General features: G+C 31.2%; 1 protein-coding gene and 1 long non-coding RNA gene across 2 annotated transcripts in view; one reads left to right on the top strand and one right to left on the bottom strand.

The window, feature by feature from the left end:
* The window catches only part of LOC127719776 (uncharacterized), a 116,796-nt gene that overhangs the window by 34,751 nt on the left and 58,087 nt on the right, over window positions 1–23,958 (top strand). The window lies entirely within an intron of this gene.
* Window positions 9,416–23,234, bottom strand: LOC127719770 (uncharacterized). Its single transcript, XM_052226033.1, has 7 exons — window positions 23,163–23,234; window positions 22,423–22,573; window positions 20,057–20,287; window positions 19,630–19,737; window positions 14,469–17,080; window positions 12,016–12,098; window positions 9,416–10,228 (listed from the first exon to the last, which is right to left on the bottom strand). The coding sequence occupies exons 2-7, from the start codon at window positions 22,487–22,489 to the stop codon at window positions 10,060–10,062; spliced, it is 3,270 nt and encodes a 1,089-aa protein (XP_052081993.1). The 5' UTR covers window positions 22,490–22,573; window positions 23,163–23,234; the 3' UTR covers window positions 9,416–10,059.

Here is a 23,958-nt window from a genome sequence, read left to right on the forward strand (position 1 = left end):
GATTATGAACGCTTTGGACCTTAATGTTGACCAATTTAAAAATCGGGCCCAAAATCAAAAATCTATAACACGGTTAGATTCATCAAAGCAAAGAACCCTAATAATCTATTTTGTTTGTTAAAATCAAGCAAAGTTTAATTTTGGACCCTTTGGACCTTCATGTGGACCAAATTGAAAACGGACCCCAAAATAAGAATGTGAATACACGGTGAGATTCTGCATAAAAAAAACCCCAAGAATTCAAGACTTTGAATGAAACCCCATTGAAATTGGTCAAGAAATGAAAAACGTATGAAAAGTATAAGAAAAGTATTGTTTTTAAGTCTTTTTTCCTAAAACGATTCATTTTAGACTTATACTTAAGTTATTGTCCGGAAACCAGGAAATCGTAGGTTTTTTTTACCGATTTTTTGGTCAGTAATTCTTGGACGTTTTGGACCATAACCCCCAAAATCAGTCACAACATTCCTTATGAAGTATGGAACCTTGTGGCACAAATTCATTGAGATCCATACACTTATAATTAAGTTATTGTCCTGAAACAAGAAAAATGCTTGTTTTTGGTCCTTAATTCCTACAAAGTTGGGACAATAACCCTCAAATCCATTCTAACCTTCCTTATGTGGTATGAAACGTTGTGGTACAATTTCATAAAGATCCATACATCTACATGTATACTCAAGTTATTGTTTGGAAAAAAATGTCTTCGGACGACGACAACAAACGTCAAACCATTATACGACCGCAAAATCACTCTTTTATGCAAGGTTGTGCCTGATATGGTAATAATGGATGGCTTTTTAATGTCCAGTGGCAAATTAAATGCATATTCAGGACGAGAACATGTTATTGTAAAATGAATTATTAACTCTGCTTTGGATTAGACCAACACGCTGAGCCGGACGTGCTAGTTCGTGATGTTATATTTCGCAGGAAGACATGTTATCATACGCGGATTCAATATTTTGACTTCGAGCCGACCAGTCTCTGCTTTTACTTATTAATGCCGCGTGCTTGTAGAGAAGTAGCAAAAACAATTTTAAAATCTTTGGTTTGACCAGACCGAAGTTCCCATAACCTCCGCAACTTCATGCACATCTTAACATTACAGGTTGCAACACTATGCAATGTCATTCGATTTCAAAAAACGTTTAGAAAACTATGTCAACGTGCTTTTCCATAGGGTTTTATGCAGAACAATTATCGGAAATCTATGGTGATTTGCAAAATAATTGTCAAAATCAAACTCTAACTGAACAAAGTGACTGTATCCAAGTTGTAGTTATTGCATGAATACTGTCTTAATTTTAATATTTGTTTTGATTTTACCTTCTTAATTTCTCGATAATTTATACCGAAGTAACTATTTACCAATGTTTTACGTGTTTTCATATGAAAGACAACTCTGTTCTTATGACCACCCAGGTATGAGTTGGGGATTATCACTCGAATATTTTGGCCTGTTTGAAGTCAGGAGCCTTTAATTCTGTTGTTGTCGTATCGGTAGCTGTATGCCATCTATGTTTTCTTTTTCAATTATTATTAATCATAAGGGGTCACCATTAGTAAAATTATATTATTTTGCACGGGGGAGTAGTGGGGGATAGACAGGTTTTGAAAATGAAAAGTCTAACCTGGTGTAAATAAAAAAAACAGGCACAAGAAAATGACCGAAGAGTGACGCTACAGTACCAACAGGTGAAATATACTGTTGTTTTTCCCCACCTAACCCTCCTGATAATGATAAAACCAGAAAAGTGCTTTGGACGCAATAAATTAATAATATTTTCCCATTTTGTCACCAGGAGCAAAAGAAGTTAAGTAACTATATATATATATGCTGGCGAATTATTGAAGCTCACGTCTTAACTGATAGTAATAAAAATAAAGAGAAAACGTATGATTACCAATAACAATCTACTGGAGACAGAAAACATTGGTATAGGCAACTAGTATAATGGTCTGGATTGGGGTCCTTCATTTCTGTATTCTTTAATGTTTTAGGCCATTTTTCTCTAATCATTATACTTTTTGCCAATTATTCTCTATTCTTTATATTCCAACACCGCATTATTCTCTTTTCTTTTTTTTTTTGTTACATTTTCTCTATTCTTTATATTTTTTTGCCCATTATTCTCTATTCCGTAACCTCTAGTATAGGTCACCATATAGCCTTCACAAAGGAGTAAAAGTCATCACGAATAGGCTCCGAATGGCAAAATGATTGAATGCGAATCCCATTTTGAATTGTGAACTTTCGGAAATTTGTTTTTCAATCAAACGATCTTAATAAAAAAAAAAATAGATTATCGTCGTGATTGTTCGTGTTTACACAAAAGTACTAATACTGACAGATGGATCTAGGTCATCAGTTCTAATCATTTTAGATTACTAACCTTTCAAAACTGAAAAGTAAAGATCATGCATCCTTATTGTTCAGATTGATAAAGTCTTTTCCATTCGTCGACATTATCTCCGATTTAAATACTATTGGTTTGATAATCGCTGTGCAGGGCTATTTATATTATCAGATAACCTCCCTTGTTAATGTGATGTTGTAATCAATCGTTTTATTTTTACCATCTTTATATAATATTTCATTGTATTATTTAAATTTGTGATTCATTTAGTATTTAAATATAATAATTTGATATTTAATAATAGATAAAAACAAGGAAATTTGAAAGTATTTGATTCATTAATTACCTTTGTTCAAATCATAAGTCAGGCGGTCTATTCTGTCTACATTAAGTAGTAAATACACCGGGGTATCATTGGCTATCAAAAAGGATAGGAAAACATTGTATAACGGAAAACGAGAATTAAATAGAGCAAAATGCAGAAATTGAATGCAAATGGCAATTCTTTTTTGTTTAGAGAAATCGAAAAACGAAAAACAAAAACACTTTCGTTTTTTGTTTTTTGTTTTTGATATTTCAAAATGAAAAACGAATTGACGCAAATATACACGGGGTCACACTTACACGGCTTTTTTGTTTTTTGTTTTTGATATTTCAAAATGAAAAACGAATGGACGCAAATATACACGGACCGCAATATCCTTCTGATTTGAGATCCAAAATATGTTGTTTAACTAACATGTGTAGCGAATCTTGAGAAGTATCGAGGTGGAGGAGGGGGGACAAGACAACGTTAGGAGTGATAGTTGTATAAATATATGCATTGACCATATATGAACTTCCATACGAGACACGGTCCTCTGGTACCCCTCGTCCCCCTAATCAGCATCTGTTCATTTCAGACACTTTTCTAAAATTGATATAAATTTACAATCAAAATCAGATTTTAGATTAGATTTTAAAAATCAAGTCAAGTCAATATTTATTTAAATATCCTTAAATGTTGAAAATTAACTGGTGGGGGTCAATTTGATATAAAAAAACAAATATTATGGAGCAATAAATTTATCAAATTTGAAAATAAAGCTATAGTTTTAAAAAGTGGGATTAAAAGCGATCTTATTAATGTAAATGATATCATAGATGAAAAGTAAAATAACAAAAACACAGAACTCCGCGCAAAATTTAAAACGGAAAGGCCGTAATAAAAAAGGCTGCATTTCACAAGTTATCATTTTAAATAAACTAAAACATAAATCAAACTAGATATCTGAAATTAATTTGATAAATAAATCGATACCAAAAGACTTGGCAGCAATCTTAAAGTCGGAAAAGTCTATAAAAAGCACTGTTATATGGAAATTTTTACCTATAAAATTAGAATTACTATCAAAAACATTTTTATATAAATCTCTGATAAATAAAAAATTTGAACCAGCTATTGGACCAAAAAATGGCTGCGTATACTTGATATAGATGATGTGTTATATCAAAACAATTTATATGAATTTTTATTCAGATATCTAAAAGAAAATAAACTTGAAATTTTTAGATGGAAATTACTACAACATATTCTACCTACAAAGAAACTTTTATTCAGGTGGAAAATTGTAAACAATAGTTTTTGTAAATTTTGTACACAAGAAGAAGATTATGATCACTACTTTTCACTGTGTCCGTATTTAGAACATTTTGGAATAAAATAAATGAGGTTTTAAAGAGGAGTAAAATAAGTTTTAAGATAAAACTAAGACATTTAGTTTTTGGATATAAAATTTCTGACGAAGAATATTTTGACTTTAACTATTTTTTAACAGTTGTTAGTTTTTTTTTCAATTTATAAAGCCTATAACATGTCTGATCAAAAGACAAAAAATGGCAATGGTTTTCTTAATTTTTCTTAATGAATTCAATAGAAGAGTAGGTTTGACAATTCAAAATATTTTTTTAGTAACCATTAGAAAACATTTGAAGAATCATTATGAGTGATATTATTGAATATATATTTGATGTAATATGAATTTTACAACTAATTACTGCTCTGGGTTATTAGTGGAATGTAACAGGGAACATCAGGAGGAGCTTGGACTCCTGAATGATATTGTAACAAGCCAATAATTGAAAAAAAATATTTAATTATGATCTTAAGAAAAAATCAAGTCATCGTTTCAAAAGAAGGACACTTTTGTTGATAATAATCTTTCCGTAAATTGAATTAAATTTCTCCAAAAGCTATTTTCAGATATCTTGCTGGTTTTGTGTTATTGTTAACAAATGTAAACAAGAAATTCAGAAGAGTCAGGTTCAGATTGAATATATGTTAAAGTCTCACCACATAAAATACATATAACACAATTATCATACTATATATTTATTGTATACAACAGAAATTTGAATAAGTTACAATAAAAGTACCATCCCATAAAGAATTATGAGAGACTATAGAAATTCCAATGAATTATAGTTAACTATATATCTATCATGTCTATAACACATTTTAGTTCTGTAAAACATATAACTATATTTTTAATGCGCCTACCAAAACCAACAACAACAAACAAAATGTACATATAAAAACGCTTTCTTCTACTTAAAATATTTAAGCAGGTCTTGGCAACCATATCATAACAATCAGTAGTTTTTAAACGATATGAAAACTTATCATCATCAGATAAAATATTCAAATAAACAGTACTTCTTCTAACTTCGTAAGAAAAATTTGCACGCAAATCTGCATACTAAAGAAGTATTTTTCATCTTTAATCTGAATATAACATAAAAAGAAAAATGTTTCATTTGAAGAAAATAGGGGCGACACTACACCTGAATTTAGCACCATTTTCTTAAAGTCGTTAATGTTTTCCGAAATGTGAATAAAATACTTGATTAATGATTAATAACAACATCTATTATTTGGGATCAGGAACCGCTCTGCATTCTATAGGACATAAATAATGCTTACTCCCATGGTTACGAATTTTTACTAGACAATATTTGACTGAAAAAATACATTCAAATTTCCAATAGTTTGGAACACATTTTCACTTTTTCTGCGTAGTCAATACTTTACTCAACTAGATTTAGACGATTAACCTATTTATATGATATATTTCAGGAACGTCTTTTTCGAATATGGACGATGATAAATGAACAATGTACTCAACGTGCGAATCATTGCATGGATGTTTCTTTACTTTAACATTTCGTTTTAAGGTATTATATACTAGTAGATATAAGAAGATGTGGTATGAGTGCAAATGAAACAACTCTACCTCCAAGTCACAATTTGTAAAAAATAAACCATTATAGGCCAAAATACGGCCTTCAACACGGAGCCTTGTCTCATACCGAACAGCAAGCTATAAAGGTCCCCAAAAATAACTAGTGTAAAACTATGGAAACAGGAAAACCAACGGTCTAATCTATATTAAAAACGAGAAAAAAGAAACATTTCTGAACCACATCAACGAACGACAACCACTGAACAACATGTTCCTGACTAAGGACATGTGCAGAAAAATGCAGCGGGTTTAAACGTTTTAACAGGCAGCAACCCTAACCTGAGACAGTAGTGTAGCATTACAATATAAAAAGACACATATTAAAAAATTACAGACAGTCTACCCTCTCGGTCTTAATGATAATATCATGGGAATTGGTAATATATCAAACACCGATTCAGTTAACATTTTGGATATAGTTTCTAAAACTGTTCGTAAAAACCATTCTCATGGGCGTAGAAAAAATCGCAATCAAAGAAAATTTCGGACCAACTATACAAATATTTCGGACCTAATTTCTATTTCAAAAAACAACGGCAGACATTATCTATTAAACAAGCTCTGTTCTTTACCTATAAATAAATTAAATAAAATTTTAGAGGATTGCAACACAATTTCATATTGCAGTCCTAAGTATGAAATCGTTCAAATTATTAATGGCATATTGTTATTCTAAACTGTTTCCCAAAATTGATCGCCCTGAAGATCATAAAAAACATTTTATTAAAATAAAGTATTTCAATAAAGGTTTTGATTTTGTAAATATTGCCGGTATTTTTAACGACCATTCTGTTAAAGAACAAATTCCTGGATATTTTGATAATACTGAACTCCCTCTTATTTGTTATATTTACAAGCAATCTACCCGAAAATTTGTGTTTAATTATAGCCAAGTCTGTAAAGATGTAAATATCAGTGAAAATACACCTACGTCATGTAATTGTAGTAATTCCGAATACACTTATGGCCCCATTTCCCATGTTATAACAGGAGACCTTAACATCGTTCGCGACCGAGAGTTAAAATCATTCCTCAGTAAAGGACCTAAATATCGTCCCCCGTCAATTATTAACTGGAATGAGTGTCCTAATATCATCCACGACTCACTTCGTGCTTACTGTTTGAAATGGATAAAACGGGAAAAAGCTGACAAAAAATCTTTGGACTCTTTTTTTAATTCAGTAATGAAGATAGTTGATATACGTATACAACATTTTAAAGAACATTTCACTCTTAACAACAACCATAAAAATCCTATTTCTCGTATCAAACATAAACTAAAAGAAGTAGCCAAGGAATTTGTTTTTGTACCGGCTGATAAAGCTGATAATAATATCATTATAGTTTGACGTAAATTTTACATTGAGGTTCTGCAAAAGGAAATCACGAATTCACCAATATTCGAACTGACTTCATTTTCAGAAAACGATATCTGTAACAAACATAAACTATTAGCTACTTCTTTACAAGCAGAACCAAATACAATGAAAGTCCCAACTATGTACTAGCTTCCGAAGCTACACAAATCACCTTACAAATATAGATTTATTTCGTCTTCAAGTCATTGTTCCACTACTAAATTGTCTGTTCTACTTACTAGTACACTTGGTACAATCAAAAACCTGATAATAAATTGTTCAAATAAGGCCTTTGAAAATAGTGGAATTAACTACTTTTGGAGTGTCAAAAACTCGTTGGAAGTACTTGATAAATTGCATGCATATATTGGTGATTTTGAATCTGTTCAAAGTTTTGATTTTTCTACCCTATATACCACTTTGCCTCATATTCTTATTAAAAAAAAATTCACACACCTAATTAAATGGGCATTTAAAAAGTCGGAATGCGAATACATATGTTCAAACTCTTTTAGGTCATTTTTTAGTAGCAACAAACAAAAGAGCTATGTCAATTGGACATGCTTTGATACTATATCTGCCCTTGAATTTTTACTTGATAACATTTTTGTTCGCTTTGGAGATTCCGTATATCGTCAAGTTATCGGAATTCCAATGGGGACTAACTGTGCACCACTTATTGCGGACCTGTTTTTGTATTGTTATGAGTTACAATTTATGACTAAAATCAGCAAAGACCCATCGAAACAACATCTGATACAAAAAATTAACAATACTTTTAGATATTTGGATGATATATTGGCTCTCAATAATGACGACTTCAGTATGTATACTAAAGAAATTTATCCTGTTGAACTTACTTTAAATAAAGCTAATACTAACAATGATCACTGTCCTTTCCTCGATCTTGATATCTATATCATTAACGGGAAGCTTAATACAAAAATTTAGATAAAAGAGATGATTTTTCATTTCCTACCGTTAATTATGCATTTTTAGATGGTGACGTTCCCTTGTCACCATCTTATGGTGTTTATATATCTCAACTTGTACGATTCGCTCGTGTATGTAACAACGTATTAGATTTTAGCGAGAGAAATATATGTATTACTGAAAAATTATTACACCAGGGTTTTCGATATCATAAACTAGTCAAAACATTTACTAAATTTTATCATCGGTATAAGGACATCATTCGTAAATATAACTCAACATGCAGACATCTTATACGTTCGGGTATTTCACATCCAATCTTTTATGGTAATATTCTTTACAAAGCACAAAAATGTCAGTATTCACCTCAAAAGCTAACAAAACCTTTAAACAGACTTATTAAGAAGGGATATAATTACGATACTGTTGTCAGGTCATTAAAGATTGCATATTTTGGCTTTAATATTGATTCACTTATAGGGTCTTTGCATCGGAATTAAACATATTTATTCTAAAACCAGTTGTTGGCATGACACGGGTTATGTTCTTCTCATATATTTTATGATGGTATAATACTAAACCCCTAACAGGAGGGATTGTGCCTGATATTCATATGATGAAGACATAATCTTTCAATCAGTTTAATTGAGGTCTGGAGTTGGCATGTCAGTAACTGCTAGTAGTCTGTTGTTATTTATGTATTATTGTCATTTTGTTTATTTTCTTTTGTTTCCTATTCTGACATCGGACTCGGACTTCTTTTAAACTGAGTTTTACTGTGCGTACTGTTGTACGTTTGTTTTTTCTACATTGGCTAGAGGTATAGGGGGAGGGTTGGGATCTCAAAATCATGTTTAACCCCACCGCATTTTTTGCGCCTGTCCCAAGTCAGGAGCCTCTGGCCTTTGTCAGTCTTGTATCATTTTTAATTTTAGTTTCTTGTGTATAATTTGGAGTTTAGTATGACGTCCATTATCACTGAACTAGTATACATATTTGTTAAGGGGCCAGCTGAAGGACGCCTCCGGGTGCGGGAGTTTCTCGCTGCATTGAAGACCCATTGGTGGCCTTCGGCTGTTGTCTGCTCTATGGTCGGGTTGTTGTCTCTTTGACACATTCCCCATTTCCATTCTCAATTTTATTTTACACTATAAAATATCAATTGAAATGGCTTAACTCCATCAAAAAGACATTTAAACAAAAACAAGTAAACATACACTGAACGAATAAGTTTGATCAATGACACAATATAAAACAATATTTGAACGTAGGTGCCTATATAACATAGACGTTACAGGTAGTTATAAAAAAGATGTAGGAAGAGTGTCCATAAGACAACTCTTACCTGGGACAAAATGGCACTCTTGTCGAAAATATCTATTCTTTTATTTTTAACAGCATTTAGTTATTCCAATGCTGTATAGAGACTTTATTTTATTTTGCACTGCTTTCAATGGTAAAGCTTTTTTACAAATATTTGCAGTTGAAAAATAGATTGTTTTATTTGCAGATAAATCAAATGAACAGCATTCCTTAAATAATTTTGTATCAATCCATGAACAGAAAGTTTTTTATAAAGTACTGTTCGGATTGTCAATAACATTCATTTTATTCAAAATGTGTTCGTACTTAAAATATGCTGGTTTATTCTATATTGTAACCACTGTATTTGGTATTTGTTGTGACTGTAAAAGACAATTCGAAAATTACTTTCCATATACCATTAATTCTCATCTAAATTTAAAATTTCATTCCATGCTTTTTTTACCATATTAACTATAAATAGTAAATATATGATAACAATTACCAAACTAAAATATTTTTTGTCTTGATTTATTATGCAAAATAAAACATTTTTCTATTGATAGTTAGATTGAAAAAGATTTCTAACCAATTTGGATTTGAGGGCTGTCATAAAGGAGCTAAGTTGGTCATTTGCAACCCAACTCAAGGGTTTCCTGTATTTTTCTTGAAATGCGTTCTTCTATATTTTTGTCGACAGTTCTTGTTTTCTGTACCGTCATATCTTGCATTTACAAAACATTAAGACAAAACACATGCAAAAGAAGAAAAAAGATGTCAAATATATCAAAATTTGCAGTTCGATTTCTTTACCCCGAACTTCCGTTATTGAATTTCGATGTCAGCTATCTTCTTTTCCACAAATTCTATTTCCAAATCAAGCCTCTCTATGTCGGCTTTCAATTGGTTGTAATCCTCACGAAGTGTACTCTGATAATTTTTGAGCCGTTCTCTTTTTCGTTTTAATTCTTTCAACAACCATTTCTTATCATCACTGTAACACAAATACACTATCAGTTAACATCACTATGTGCATATAATACAACTGCATGCAAATTTACTGGAACTTAATAACCCAACAATAAATTTTTTTAACATTCTGAACTTTCATTGAATTCACCGACGTGACATTATTTAAATGCGCTCTTAAAAGAAAAGTTAAAAGAAGCAAAAAAAATGACAGGCGCCACCAAGTTTTTACATCAAAGATAATAAATTTATTTTCTACTGCCCTATTTGATAATTTGAAAAAAACTTGAACTAGTGAGAATGAATGATGTCGGCTATTGGCGTAGAAATAGCGAGACCTTTGGAGGAAACTCTATGTGATGAGCAAACGTTTCTGTGCAAAATTAAGCAAGGGTTGTTCTTCATTGATACTATTTCAAAAATTGCGGCACCATATAGTACCCTTACAAATTGTCATTTTTCTATAAAAAGGCTGAGGCACCATATGTGTTTTGTAATTTCGTTCACAACCAAATGTATTGATAATTCAGAATCTGAAAGTGTTTTCAACGAGTTGTTTTTATAGTGAAATTGCAAAACCACAAAAGGCTACCATTGTCGGCTAGGTAAATAACTACTTCCTGATGAATTTTGCATACTTCTTTTTGATAAACAGGAGACAATCCAACTCATCATAGATACCAGGATTGAAATTCTGTACGCCAGACGACCGCCTCGTCTACAAAGGACTTATAGTTTTGCCAAACACAGCCAAGGCAATCTATATCTGGAGTAAATATCCTTAGTATTTCGAATATACAAATGTACTGTGTAATGAAATATGTTCAGTATACATTAAGTAAAAGTTTGGTCGATTGTGTGCTTTCTTCTATTACACATTGTATTTCTTATTTTAACGCTTAAATTAAGGTTCTATAATGATGTTATTTTCGGTACAGTTATATGCAATAAGATAACATTTTTTATCAATTTTCGATAACATCACACGTGGTTACATGTAAATTATATGTATGTGTGTTGTTTTGGTACAATGAATAGACTTATAACAGTCATTTATCAATTAAGTACTTTATCTATTTCCCGATAAAAGAAGGCAATAGTAGTAAACCGCTGTCCAAAAGTCATAAATCGGTTTAACTGAAACAAATCCGGGTCACAAACCAAAACCGAGTGAAACACATCAACTATAAGAGGAAAACAACGGAACAACAGAAACACTGAACTGCTAGATAAACCAACGTCAACATACACAGAAACGGACTATTTGATAACAACTGCTTTATGTTAAGTAATGAAAATCGAAGTTCTTCAAAGAAATGAGCTGACAAAATTTTCTTTTCTGTATAAAATATATTCAAGTACTTGCTACTACTTTTACTTCGTTCAATTGTTATGATAAAACATGCGATTTAATTCTATCCATCAATCAGACCCAAAATCCTTTCTTGGATCTCCACTGAAATTATTTGGACATTTATTCCAATCTTTGATACACAGACTAGCAACGTATCAACAAATGTGCATATGTACGACATGTTGGTCTTGACAATATTTTATGTACAGACATTTCTTAATATTCTATTAAAAATAATCAAAAAGTCAAAGTCATACGTAATACATGTACATCCAGCATTGCAGTAATGTTAGAGCAGATACACGTCTTAAGGTTATATATACTTAAAGAAGTGAAATAAAAAATAAAATCAACGTTTCATCGGAGTCATCGAGACCTTACTGAGGCCTCATAGTATTATTTTTTTAAAAGTCTAAATTGCTCTTAGTATGACATTTCAAACAAATGCGTATACATACTCATTGATTGATTTGGTATCAAATTCTGGTTTTTCTTTTGTTGTAGAGGTATCATCTGATTGCCTTTTCTCAGAGAGTTTCTTCTGTGAAATAGAAATAATTCAACAATTGTAAAAAATGAAAACACCGCGTTATAAATTAAAAGTAATTATTAAATCAAGGTACTATAAATTCAGATTATTCGCGTGTCTTTATTATTGCAGATAAATGCAAGATTACAGCAATTAGAAATCGATAAACGCCATGTCAATATCATTTATACCTCAGATACTTTCAGTTAAAATGCGTGGAATAAATATATAATTATATAAAGATTACGTAAAATTGCCAGTGAAATGCTTTTTTTAATATTCAACGGTTACTTCTAAACAAAAACGCTATAATAAGCATTTTGTAAAGACATAGCTTGTTATTTTTATAAACATTTCCCTTTTGATGATATGAGGTTCAATATTCAGTAAAAATAATGATCAGTTAGCTTTGATATGAAGTCAGCAAAGTCGTCAAAAAATTCAAAAAAGCGTTTCACCGAGACTACGCAAACCCATGGTTTTTCATTAAAAATATTAAATGTGTTATAATTTTTAACGAGACAACTTCGCTATAGTCGGTTGAAGGAGCTTTCTAAAGCTCATGTTCATTGTTGACTGTACATATCTGCAGATTATAATATCAGTATAACTTACTTAACAGATTTCGTTACCATCTCAATGTACCAAAAGCTTATAGTTATAACTAGCTGAATTATATTTCAGTTAATTTTTTAGGGTAAACGTTGGAGAGCACATAAATCGAAGAGCCTAAACAGAACAGTACAAAACCCAAACAATGCCTGTATCAGTAGCAATACCAGCTTTTCATACGCAAATTACAATACTACGTGTATTTTAACTTTTTTTCAAATTGAAAAAGTAAATAAAGATGTACATTTACTTTTTTTAAGGAGTCTAGTTTGTTTATCGTCAGATCACATGTTATATATTTATTTAGTAATATTCGATATTTCGTTACATACAATTAAAACAGCTTAGCATGTCCGTGTGTGATATGTTCATACATCTAACTGGTAACATTGACAAACTTTTGACTGTTATCAAAATATAATCAATTGGCGCCTTTTATTATAAAAAATAATAGGTATTAAATAATAAAGAGTAAGAATTATATCTAATATATATATTTTTTTTTTTATATTTGGTAGAAGATACATTTATATAAACACTAATAGTGCATACATTGTCACTTGGCTGCCACTATTTAATTTATAGGTAATCTGTTTGTTAATGCTATATATTTATATGATTATTAACGTTTACGGCACTTAAAATATTTGCCGTCTTTTCCGCCCGTCTTAATGACGTTAAGTTTTCCTATGATGATGTTATTTCAATTTGTTTACGGCAGTTTATTATTGAGATTGTATTTGGACACACAAGATGATTTTTATAAGAGAGCATAATCGGTAAGCATATGTTTAATTCCGACTTTAGCATTCATTTCTTCAGCAAGAATTGTAATATTGTTCCGTAAAGAAAATATATTGATTTAATCATTTGTGCAAACTTTGTACTTTATTAGAAAACATATGTCTTCATTTTGTATTAAGACTGAGAAATAATTAATGCACTGTATATAATCTTTATGATTAGCGAAATTTAGTTTCACTCTTATTTATGATTTATAATTTATGTATTTGAAGAGAATCGTATCGTATATATCGTATTCAACTTAATTAAAGAACTGATCTGATACGCATACTTGTCTTTTTTTATTGACTGAGTGGACTAAACATAAAGTATTACCAATGCTCTTCTACACGGTCACAAAAATCATCAAAAGTTACAATTATGCGATACACAGATTTCTTACACCCGCCGATTTAGAATGTATTCTGTTTGTGTGCGTAATAAAATGATTCTAGTGCTCACTCAACATACGATTTTGTAGCAAACAAGATGAGTTTCTTCGGGAAAACTCACCTCAGATCAATCAGGCAGATTTTTGTGTATGTACTACAGATCAGCATTAAGCCGACTTTGTATAATCGTTGTTTTTTGGTATAAATTATTATGTTTTTTATTTAAATCATACTTTAAAACCAGAAAATAACGCTACCTTCTTGTTTACATTGAAAATAATTCCATATATAAAATTAATAACAATAGGACCAACATCGGATACGTTTCCGTAATCAGTTCTTTTTTCACCACACATTCTACTTGGATTTTTCTATACATAACATTTTTTGTTTGTATACACAAGTCTGCTGTTAACGGGTTATTGTAAAGAATTATAAAGGTTTGATGACTTCGTTCCTTTTTACAGGTAACACCTGCCTCATATTACCACTTTACTATGCTTGAAATTTATAACATATGTACGTCATACTAATCGTTAAATGTGCTTACGTACTGGGTCAAAGTATTGAGCTGAAAATGGAATCTTAAACTCACCAAACAGCTATCAATATCTTCTATCACCTCGTCAAAAAGAGTACCAGTTTCTACCAATCGAAATCGATGCTGCATTTCCTCCGACAGTTCCTTCGCCTTATGCAAGTCTTTCTCATTCGGAAACTGAATACAACATTCAGCAAAATGAATGATTGCCTTTAAATGAAAACGGGTAATTCTTGTGTTATTGCTTTCATATTCTCGGTCGTAGGCCTTTCTATAATGGTGTTTCGCTTTCCGAATGTTCTCCTCTGTTTTTGTTAGTTTAAACACTTTAGCAATTTTCAAATGGATTCCTGATAAAGCTTTCCACGATGTCAGGTCGTCAATGTTCTTTTCTAGCTCCTCTGCAATTGACAATGCTTTCTTTAAGTTTGGATTTTGAAGAGCAATTTCATTGTCTGATCTATTTTGCTTCTTTAAATTTTCACCTTTTATTGACCCTTTTATGTTTGATAAATCAGTTTCGCACAAGCTTTTACTTTGTTCAATACTTTCTTCTGTTAATGTGCTAGTCTCTTCGACGATTATTCTCTTCTTTGTATCTTCCTTTAAAGATGTGTCTACATTTAGACATTCTATTTTATATCGTTTTTCATAACATTCCATTTTAATTCTTTCTATCATTACGGAATGAAAAAGACTTGAATCACCAATGCGTTTTACGACACCAAACTCAGTGAAACCTATTCCGTCAATATTATAATCAAGGCTGGCCAATAAATCTATAGATTCTTTAAGTAAAGATGATAATAGAGTAGGGTCTGAAAATGATCTCAACATGTATAATACACCACTGCGATGTGTTACTGGACTGAACACAGGACAAAAGGATCTCACGACATTTTTTGTGGGTGTCGTTTTATTGTGCTGCATCGGTAAAGAGCTCAAATGATGCTGCAATAACTTTGTAAGACCGTGTGCTAGCTGATGTTCCATTAAGCTTTCTGAAGTAACAGGGAAGAAAGTGCTGGAAAGTCTATGACGCACATAGCCTGTTTCCGGTTTTGAGAAGCTGTCTTTTGAAATTTCCATAAGCCATTTGTTCTTACTAGAATTGTAAAGAATCCTTATCATCAGTTCGACTAGAAATGTTTCTGATGTATATTTACTCTCCATGATCAAGTTCTTACTTCTTAGTGTGCTTACTATCTTTGTCGTTAATTTGTTGTTGCGCAAATCGTTGGTAGAAAAATGGCCATAATTTCTTAAAAGATCTATGATTCTTGCATTTCTATATTTGTTTTCGATGAAAGTGTCTACGAATTCTCGAGGGAGCTTTTTTCCTTTTTCAATCAAAATGTTGAAGATGAATTTACAGTGCTCTTGAAGTATCCCGCTTCCATTTAGATAATCATTCATAGTGGTATAAGGATCGGCATCCTTGATTTTGGATAGCTGATGTTGCTGACCACTTAAGAATGCTTCATACATTGTACGTTTTGCCTTTTCTAGATAAGTATAAGCAGATAACTCAGTATTTCCATACAGTCTATAAGTGATTCCTACTGCACAATATATATAGCAAAGTTTTGCTTTTGTTTCGTTAAACAAAGACTTAAACTTGTCGTCAAAATGTAATAAGAAGGCCTCTGCATGTTCTAATAAGAGAACGTTTCTATGAATAACTTCCAACAATCTTGCATCTAGATCAATATGACACATAAAAAAGTTCAGAAGTTTCTTGAGATGAGAATTTCGTTTGTCGGAGGACTTAGAGGCTTCCAATATCATGAAAATAAATCCATGAGCAGTTACTATTCGTTGCTCATTTGTACCTTTGATAACAACCAGGGAGTATTTTTCTAAGGTTCGGAGGAAGCTGTCCATTATTAATGTCTTTTTGTCTTTGTTTAATATGTTGGGCAAAAGACTTTCAAAAATTAGGATAGGTATATTATCTGTGTTCAGATATGGCATGAGGTGAAACATAGTTTTTTCTTCGGTTGACATATTCTTTTCTGCTTGCGAAATAAGCATTTGACAAGCTTTTTTAGATGCAGAATCACTAATGCTGGTTCTGTTTTCACGTAATCTTTCAAAATAACTGTCTATGCTTATACCTGTTGTGTGGATATGAGTTCTTGCAAAAGCAAGGCCATCTGGCAAATAGCCCAATCTCTTTGCCAGTTCTTTTGCCTTCTCATCCAATGAATCATCAACGTTTAGATATTTTACAGCCTCCATTTCTGTCATTCCGTGCAATTCGATTACCATATTATCGAAATCGGGTGATAACGACTCACTTGTAGTTACAATAACAAATATGTTATCATTCTGTTTCAATTGCCTCAAGAACTCATTCATTAGATTTTTCTGAGGGGATATTAAACCAAGCAGAATAAAAATGTGCTTTGTGTCCTGGTAATCGTCGCTTTCCAAAACCTCTATAGCGCGCAATAACATGATGTGAATTGACTGTTTAATGCGCAAATCTGAGTTAATGTATTGTATCTTTAGGTAGTTCATTAAATGAGAAAGAGAATTATAAATATTTAATTCAGTATTGCAATCTATCCGCCAAATCAATGAATTATGGGCATTCTTTATCCTTTTTGAACAACTGTGTGCATAGTTGAATGCATGCTGCGACTTCCATGTTCCAGGTGGACCTGAAAATTATCAGTAAGTCTACAAAGAGTACATGTTGAAAGATCCGTGATAGATACCAAAGGGATAATCAAACTCACAAGTCGAAAACAACTGACAATGCCACTGCAAAACCGAAAACCAAACAGCAGAACATAAAACACAACATAGAAAACAACAAAACTGAGCAACAATCAGGGGTGATCTTATGTGTTCCGGAAGGGTAAGCAGATCCTGCTCCAAATGTAGTACTCGTAGTACTCAATTATCCAGTGCCTTAAAAGTCTCTTAAGAACACTTTGCAACAATTCACCACACTATTGTTTAAAATGATCAGGATGATACTAATATCGATACTTCGGTAAACTTCGTCGTTATAAGGACATCTCTAAATTTATCAACCTAGTTGATAATGTCATATTATAAAAAAATTAACGCTTTTATATTCAAATCCTATGATACTTCAAGTCATGTAAACAAAAACGGAAACAAAATTGTATAGATAGCCTTTACATTGGTATTTGCACCTATTTTATGATGCATTTGTAAAAGATTTTTAGTTTAAAACTTGTACTATATTCTTTCAAGTTTTTTAATTCTTTAAAACAAAATTGAGGCAGAAATATAAGGTATCTTTGTCTGTTATGTAAGTTCCAATTATATTTTGATGGTCACAAACAGTCGGAAATGAGTCGTCTGTCGGCAATAAATATTTTCATCTGAAATGTCTGAACATATAAATGTATTGTCTACTTTTTTTAGTTTCTTAGACATTGCATAGAGTTATATTTAAAACTTAACCGACAATGTTCATGCAATTAACTCAGTCCCTACTGTTCAGTCCCTTTTATATTGTTGCAATGGTGAATATTATTTTAAAACAGGACTGCAAAGATCCTAATTAACAACACTTAATTAACTACAGTGGATAATCTAAAAGTTTACTGAAACTGAACATACATATCTTATTTATTGTTCAGTTCAAAATAGCCCTTCGGTTAAAAAAATCATTAACAGACATTAGATATGACTTCAATAACATATCAAAAGATAAGAATTAACGTATGTTTTCGGCTTCAAACATTTACAAGAACATATTATTAAACACAAACCTATTTGCTAGCAGTCACATTGGTTCTATTTCGTCAAACTAACATAATAACAAAAAAACACTTAACTATTGTATTATTTACTTATAATTTTGCCTCATTTAGAGATGGTCCATACTAACGTTTTTAGACCTCGGTTGGAGATTGATTGCGGATGAGCTCAGAATATTTGGTTATCAAGAAGAATATCGATATAAAAGAGTAATCAAATATGTCAGTAGGTTTCGTGACTGGTTCATATGATTTATATCATGTTTTTTTTAATGATATAATACTATTTCATGCGCAAACTTGTGTATTTATATTGATTATCATATTTAATACAGAATGAAACGTCGATCGGCAATCTTTTGAGGTGATGCCAATTGTTAATAAGATGGCGTCCATTCCCTTTACATATGAAATGTTGATAGTCTATCTGCTGTAGTAAAATTCGTATTGTACATGCCATTATTACCCCACGATCGATAACTCTGCTGGTAGACTATTTTAGATCCGTTGGTATCATCAACCCAGTATCCAGTAATTCAGTACTGGTAAAAATACGGAAATTGTCTGATTAAAATTTAATGCAATAAAACATCGAAATTAATTTTCAATTTAGTAATGACCCTTATGCAACGCTTTGATTTCTTGTCCGAATTCTGCTATTCTTAGTCCTTTTTTAAGTTTTAGATTCACTGCAATGATTGAACTAGGTTTAAGATATTCGTATATTTTAGTCTCTAGCATCACTGAAGAGACTAAAATTGTCGAAATGCGAATCTGGTCATTAAAGTTGTTACTGCTGCTTGCACTGGTTTTTGTTTTTATTGGCATTATTTGCAATTCTGATATACAATTTAGTAGGTTATTATTCAAAATTGTTATAATGATTCTATCTGGGTGGTATCAATTGAGAAAGAAATGCCGCGTATCTCGTGAAAATATTATGTGTTTGGATACCCACTAGTTTTGTCTTCAGTATTTCAAATGCAATTTATTTCCGATATACGAGCTTAGATTAACGTTTGATGTTTGTGTGGAGACATTATAAATGTATTACAAAAATACGAATTTTCGGGATGATATATCTTTATTATTTTCTCAGTCACTCATTAAGGCAATTCAGAATTAAAATACAAGAACTCTGACTTTAACTGCAAACAAGTACATTAACATTAAATAATAAATTAAAACAACGACGTTCATATTGATTATACTGATTTATTTGTTACTTGTTGACAAGCCATTTTAATCGGTTCGGATAAAATGCGTTATGTCAGTTCAAAATTTATATACTTTTGTTGATTGAGAAAATAATGGTATTTTTCGATATTAAAGACACCTGAAAAAAATAATAAAATATTCCAGGGTTGTACCGAGCTTATCTATTCCACTCCTCGATTCTGATGTTTTCCAGTTGAATTAATATTTCAGATATCATTTAAATATTTCAAATGTACATAATTTGAATGACATACCTTTCAAAATAACTGCATTGTTTCTTGACATATGTTGACATAATAATTGGTATTCTGTTGTTTCTATATAATGCTCAGTTACATGCATTCCACACAGCCCGTAGTAGTCTAGAATTATTTATTTATAATTATATTCAAAAATCGATTTTAGCACAATTAAAAAGCAAAAGATTTGAAGGTGGGAAGAATGTTTAGAATTAGCATTTCTGATGAAGAGACCAATTATGAGTATGTCTAATTAAGTTTAAAGATGTAGTTTTAGATGGTGTCCTCGTAAATTACGTGAATTCGTAAATTAAAAAGATCAAAATTGCCTTATCTCCATTTTTTTGGATATAAGAAATGTAATATTATTTTAAATGGACTTACTAAATTAAAAATATAAATACTCGAAAAATCAACAAGATCAGATAATCTTTAAACTCACCATGATTTGACAGATTTCTTGAAATGGCAGATTTTGCATATAGCTGAACCTTTTTATCGAGATCGTTTCGTCCTGCAATCTGCAAATATTTAGCCAGTTGTTCAACGTTTTCAGCTGACAACATACATCTTTCTTCCAATAGTTGTAGAAGATCTGTTCCTGAAACAATTTTTTCCAGAACACCCTTTCCAACATCATCTCTTATTAAAAATTTAACGATCGTGATATCATCTATCAATATAAAAAAAAATGTATGGCATTACCAATGCGAAAACAGATTCACTTGCACCTATGAATGTATTGTTTCATCAATAAGACAGCAACACCTATATGGTTATCCTCAGTTTCTTTATTTTTACGAATGTATTGCTATGTTCGAGGTCTAATCCAATAATCGGAAGCAAAGCGTGTCATGACGCTATATTTCAAAGAATTTTAATTATAAATTGAGACTATTCATTTCAAATATGAATGCTTGAAGCCAAATTCAATTTAGTTATCAACTATAAGTTGTTTGTATTCTCGTCGTTTTCGGTTGATGAGTTCGTATGTCCGTTTTTGTATCTTTCACCTCTTTTTTTCAGTAATATTCCTATAAACAAATTAAATTTTATACTCTTAAATAAGGCTCAAGATTCAAATAATAGTGATATCATAAAGGTTTACCTGGCCTTATATAAAAATAAGAACATGTGGTATAATTGCAAATGAGAAAACTCTCTACCAAAGACCAAATGACATAGAAGTTAACAACAATAGGTCACCGTACGGCCTTTAACAATGAGCAATCCCCATACCGCTCAGTCAGCTATAAAAGGCCCCGATATGACAAATATAAAACAATTCAGTCTAACGGCTTGATTTATGAAAACAAAAATATTTGAAGAAATACAAATATGATATACAGCAACAAACCGACAACCACTGAATTTCAGTTCTTGACTTGGGACAGGCACTGATACAGAATGTGGATAGGTTAAACGGGTTAGCGGTGCCCAACCAATGCACCTAACCTGGGACAGTGGTGTAACTGTTCAACATATGAACAAACTATAAAAATCATTTAAAAGGCCTTTTCTCATCAGATCGATGCAAAGAAGAAAAACAAGTAACAAAAACTCAGATCGGACGCAAACCTGATCATGTCTACTAATCATTTTATTATATCAAACGTTGCATGCAATTCTGAATACTAGTATGTTTATGCGCTATACCAATTTCACACATGCAATAGTCTTTCCTCCTGAGTTTTGTTAATGTTCACAATAAAGAAGTTTCCAATCATGAACATAACATCTTGTAATGATCCTATGACGTTATGTCTTCTAAATTTGATTTCTATTTGTTTCCAGTAAGTGATCTGGACTTGTTTTTGGAACACATCTTTGAAGTGATGTACTTTTTTGGCAAAGGACCATGCAGGAATTATGAGAATGGCATATATTTATTCAGTTGACTTTTCAAACCATTACACCATCAACCCTTTCAACCCCATCCTTCAATATAAAACAACAACAATAACAATAAAACAAAGGAACAAAAAAAAATATAACTATGAAATTTAGATAATTTAAAAACTCATTGAAGAAAAGTATATATTAAATGTCGGGAAGAAAAAGGAATGCAGTGAAATAAGCAACTATGCTTTATAGTGTTGGTAGCATTTTTTTTACCGGTTGATGATATAAAAAGACAAACATATACCTGCACATAGAATTTTGAAAATAAATTGAAATTTCAAGCATTTTGTCTGAAAACGTTTAGGTCAGCACTTTCAATCCATTGCATTTTCATTTATGTTCATTTATTTTGTTTCCTACAAGCTATTTGGAAGTGCATTGGACGATATATGATTGCACGAAGTAATAATTTCAAAATCAACGGTATTCATTATCTTCTGTTTGATTCAATACATTGAAATATCGATAAAAATGTACCTTTTCTAGTTATGAGCTGTTGCACTTTCAAGTTTCAATATGAAAAGGGATAGTAGGGCAGGATACTCTATTAAGTATGATGTTATGCGAGTACAAAATTATCTTTTCCTTTATCGAAACTTCGTGGAATTTGATTATATTCCATCATAGTAATAAAATGAACGTGCATAGATTAAAAATAAAGAGTCATTGTTTAGTAATATAAAACAACATAATTCATTTCTAACAACAAACTTGTTAAAAATACAGTTAATCTATTAGTCGACCGTTTCAAATTTGAATAATAATGTTTTATATCACAAAACTTTAGCATAAAAATATAAAAATAAAAAACAAGACATCAATTGTTTGTTTTATAACAACACATTGAATGAAACGAGTAAAGCCAACATAGCTATGTACGTACGTGTTCTGGTGCAATGCATTTACCTGTAGATAATCCTTGTGCTACTTCCGTTGTCAAAATCCGGTAACTGTCGCAAACAATTGATTCCATGACGTATATATTCCGGAAATGATGTTTACATGTAAAGGTAATGGTCGAGTATGTCTAGGCAATCTACTCTAGATGCTGATGAACCTTTAATGTAAAATCCGGGTTAATCTTTCGACAAATTTTGAACATAAAGACGTATAATTGGTTTTATAATCTACTGCATGTGTTGCATTGTCTATGTAATAACAATCACAATGTTTTGACTAAGTTATGCATATTTGACATTAGAAGGATATTCTTATTTCATTACAATGAAGCATTCCAGCAGTTTCAGTAAACATCTCATTTATGTTTACTCATTTTTTGTACATCATTATTTATACCGCATGCTAAGAAAATATAGTTGTTTTATAATCACAAGTTAATTATTTGATTAATCAATTATTCACTAACTTTAATGGTTTTTAGTATGTTCTGGAAATCATGTGGCTGATCAGAAAAACGTATTTGAAAATTAACCTTTAAGAGCTAAAATAAGAAAAAAGGACCAAATGTGAAGGTCAACTCTGCTATAAACACATAGCTACCTATCTACGATACATGAACATATAAAAAAAATTGGTTATATAACAAACTACATACATTATTCTCGAGGCAATGACTTTCAATTATACAATTTATAGAACGTTTTGAATAGAATAATATGTTCATATAAAATGCAGTACAAACCTACCTTGTACAATAAACATCCAATGAATGCGACATTTCACGTGAAGGACCCCCTCAACTGATTGCTTCAATTAAAAAAAATGATTATAAAAGATACTTACTTCTTTCAATGTTTAAAGGAAGAAGGAAGTATTTGAAATTGTGAATATGACCGTAAAAGAAATCAAACAATGCTTACTTACATATGTTAGTGTCATTAAATCCAAACATTATTTTTTTTTCATTTCGTCAATTGCATGATATGCTGATAAGGAAGTTGGCAAAGGTGTATTTATTATTACATTTAAAGGTTTGTAAATAACACTAAAGGAACTTAAAACATATATAAATGATGTTTACTTGTAGATAAAATCTATGTAACAAAAGATATTGCAAATCAATACTAAAATGTCGGTGAAGATGCTTATTGGATTGTCCATTCGTTCACTTGGTTGATATAGTCTATATTTCGATTTTGTCAGGAAACATTGACTTCCCCCTTTTGAATTTGCCTTGGAGTTCGGTATTTTTGTTAACACTTTTATGCATATATGTTTGTAAAGAGTTGTATCGGAAGATTTTTTTCGCGTCATATTCCAAAATGCTTTCTAATTCTTATTGGCAACATTGTTTTCCTTGATTTCAGGATTTAAAGGATAGTGTCTAGTACTTATGTTTCCATTTACGTTTAGAAGTATTAAGCTGAAATTTAGGTTTTTTTTTTTCGAAAAACGTGAAATGAAGATTGAAAGCAGATTAACATTACAGAAAAATGTTTTGCTGTACATAAATCTATAACTATTGCCATTTCTTCAGATATT

Source organism: Mytilus californianus, unplaced genomic scaffold (assembly GCF_021869535.1).
Source record: "Mytilus californianus isolate M0D057914Y unplaced genomic scaffold, xbMytCali1.0.p SCAF_11, whole genome shotgun sequence".
In the NCBI taxonomy this organism is placed as follows: domain Eukaryota; kingdom Metazoa; phylum Mollusca; class Bivalvia; order Mytilida; family Mytilidae; genus Mytilus; species Mytilus californianus.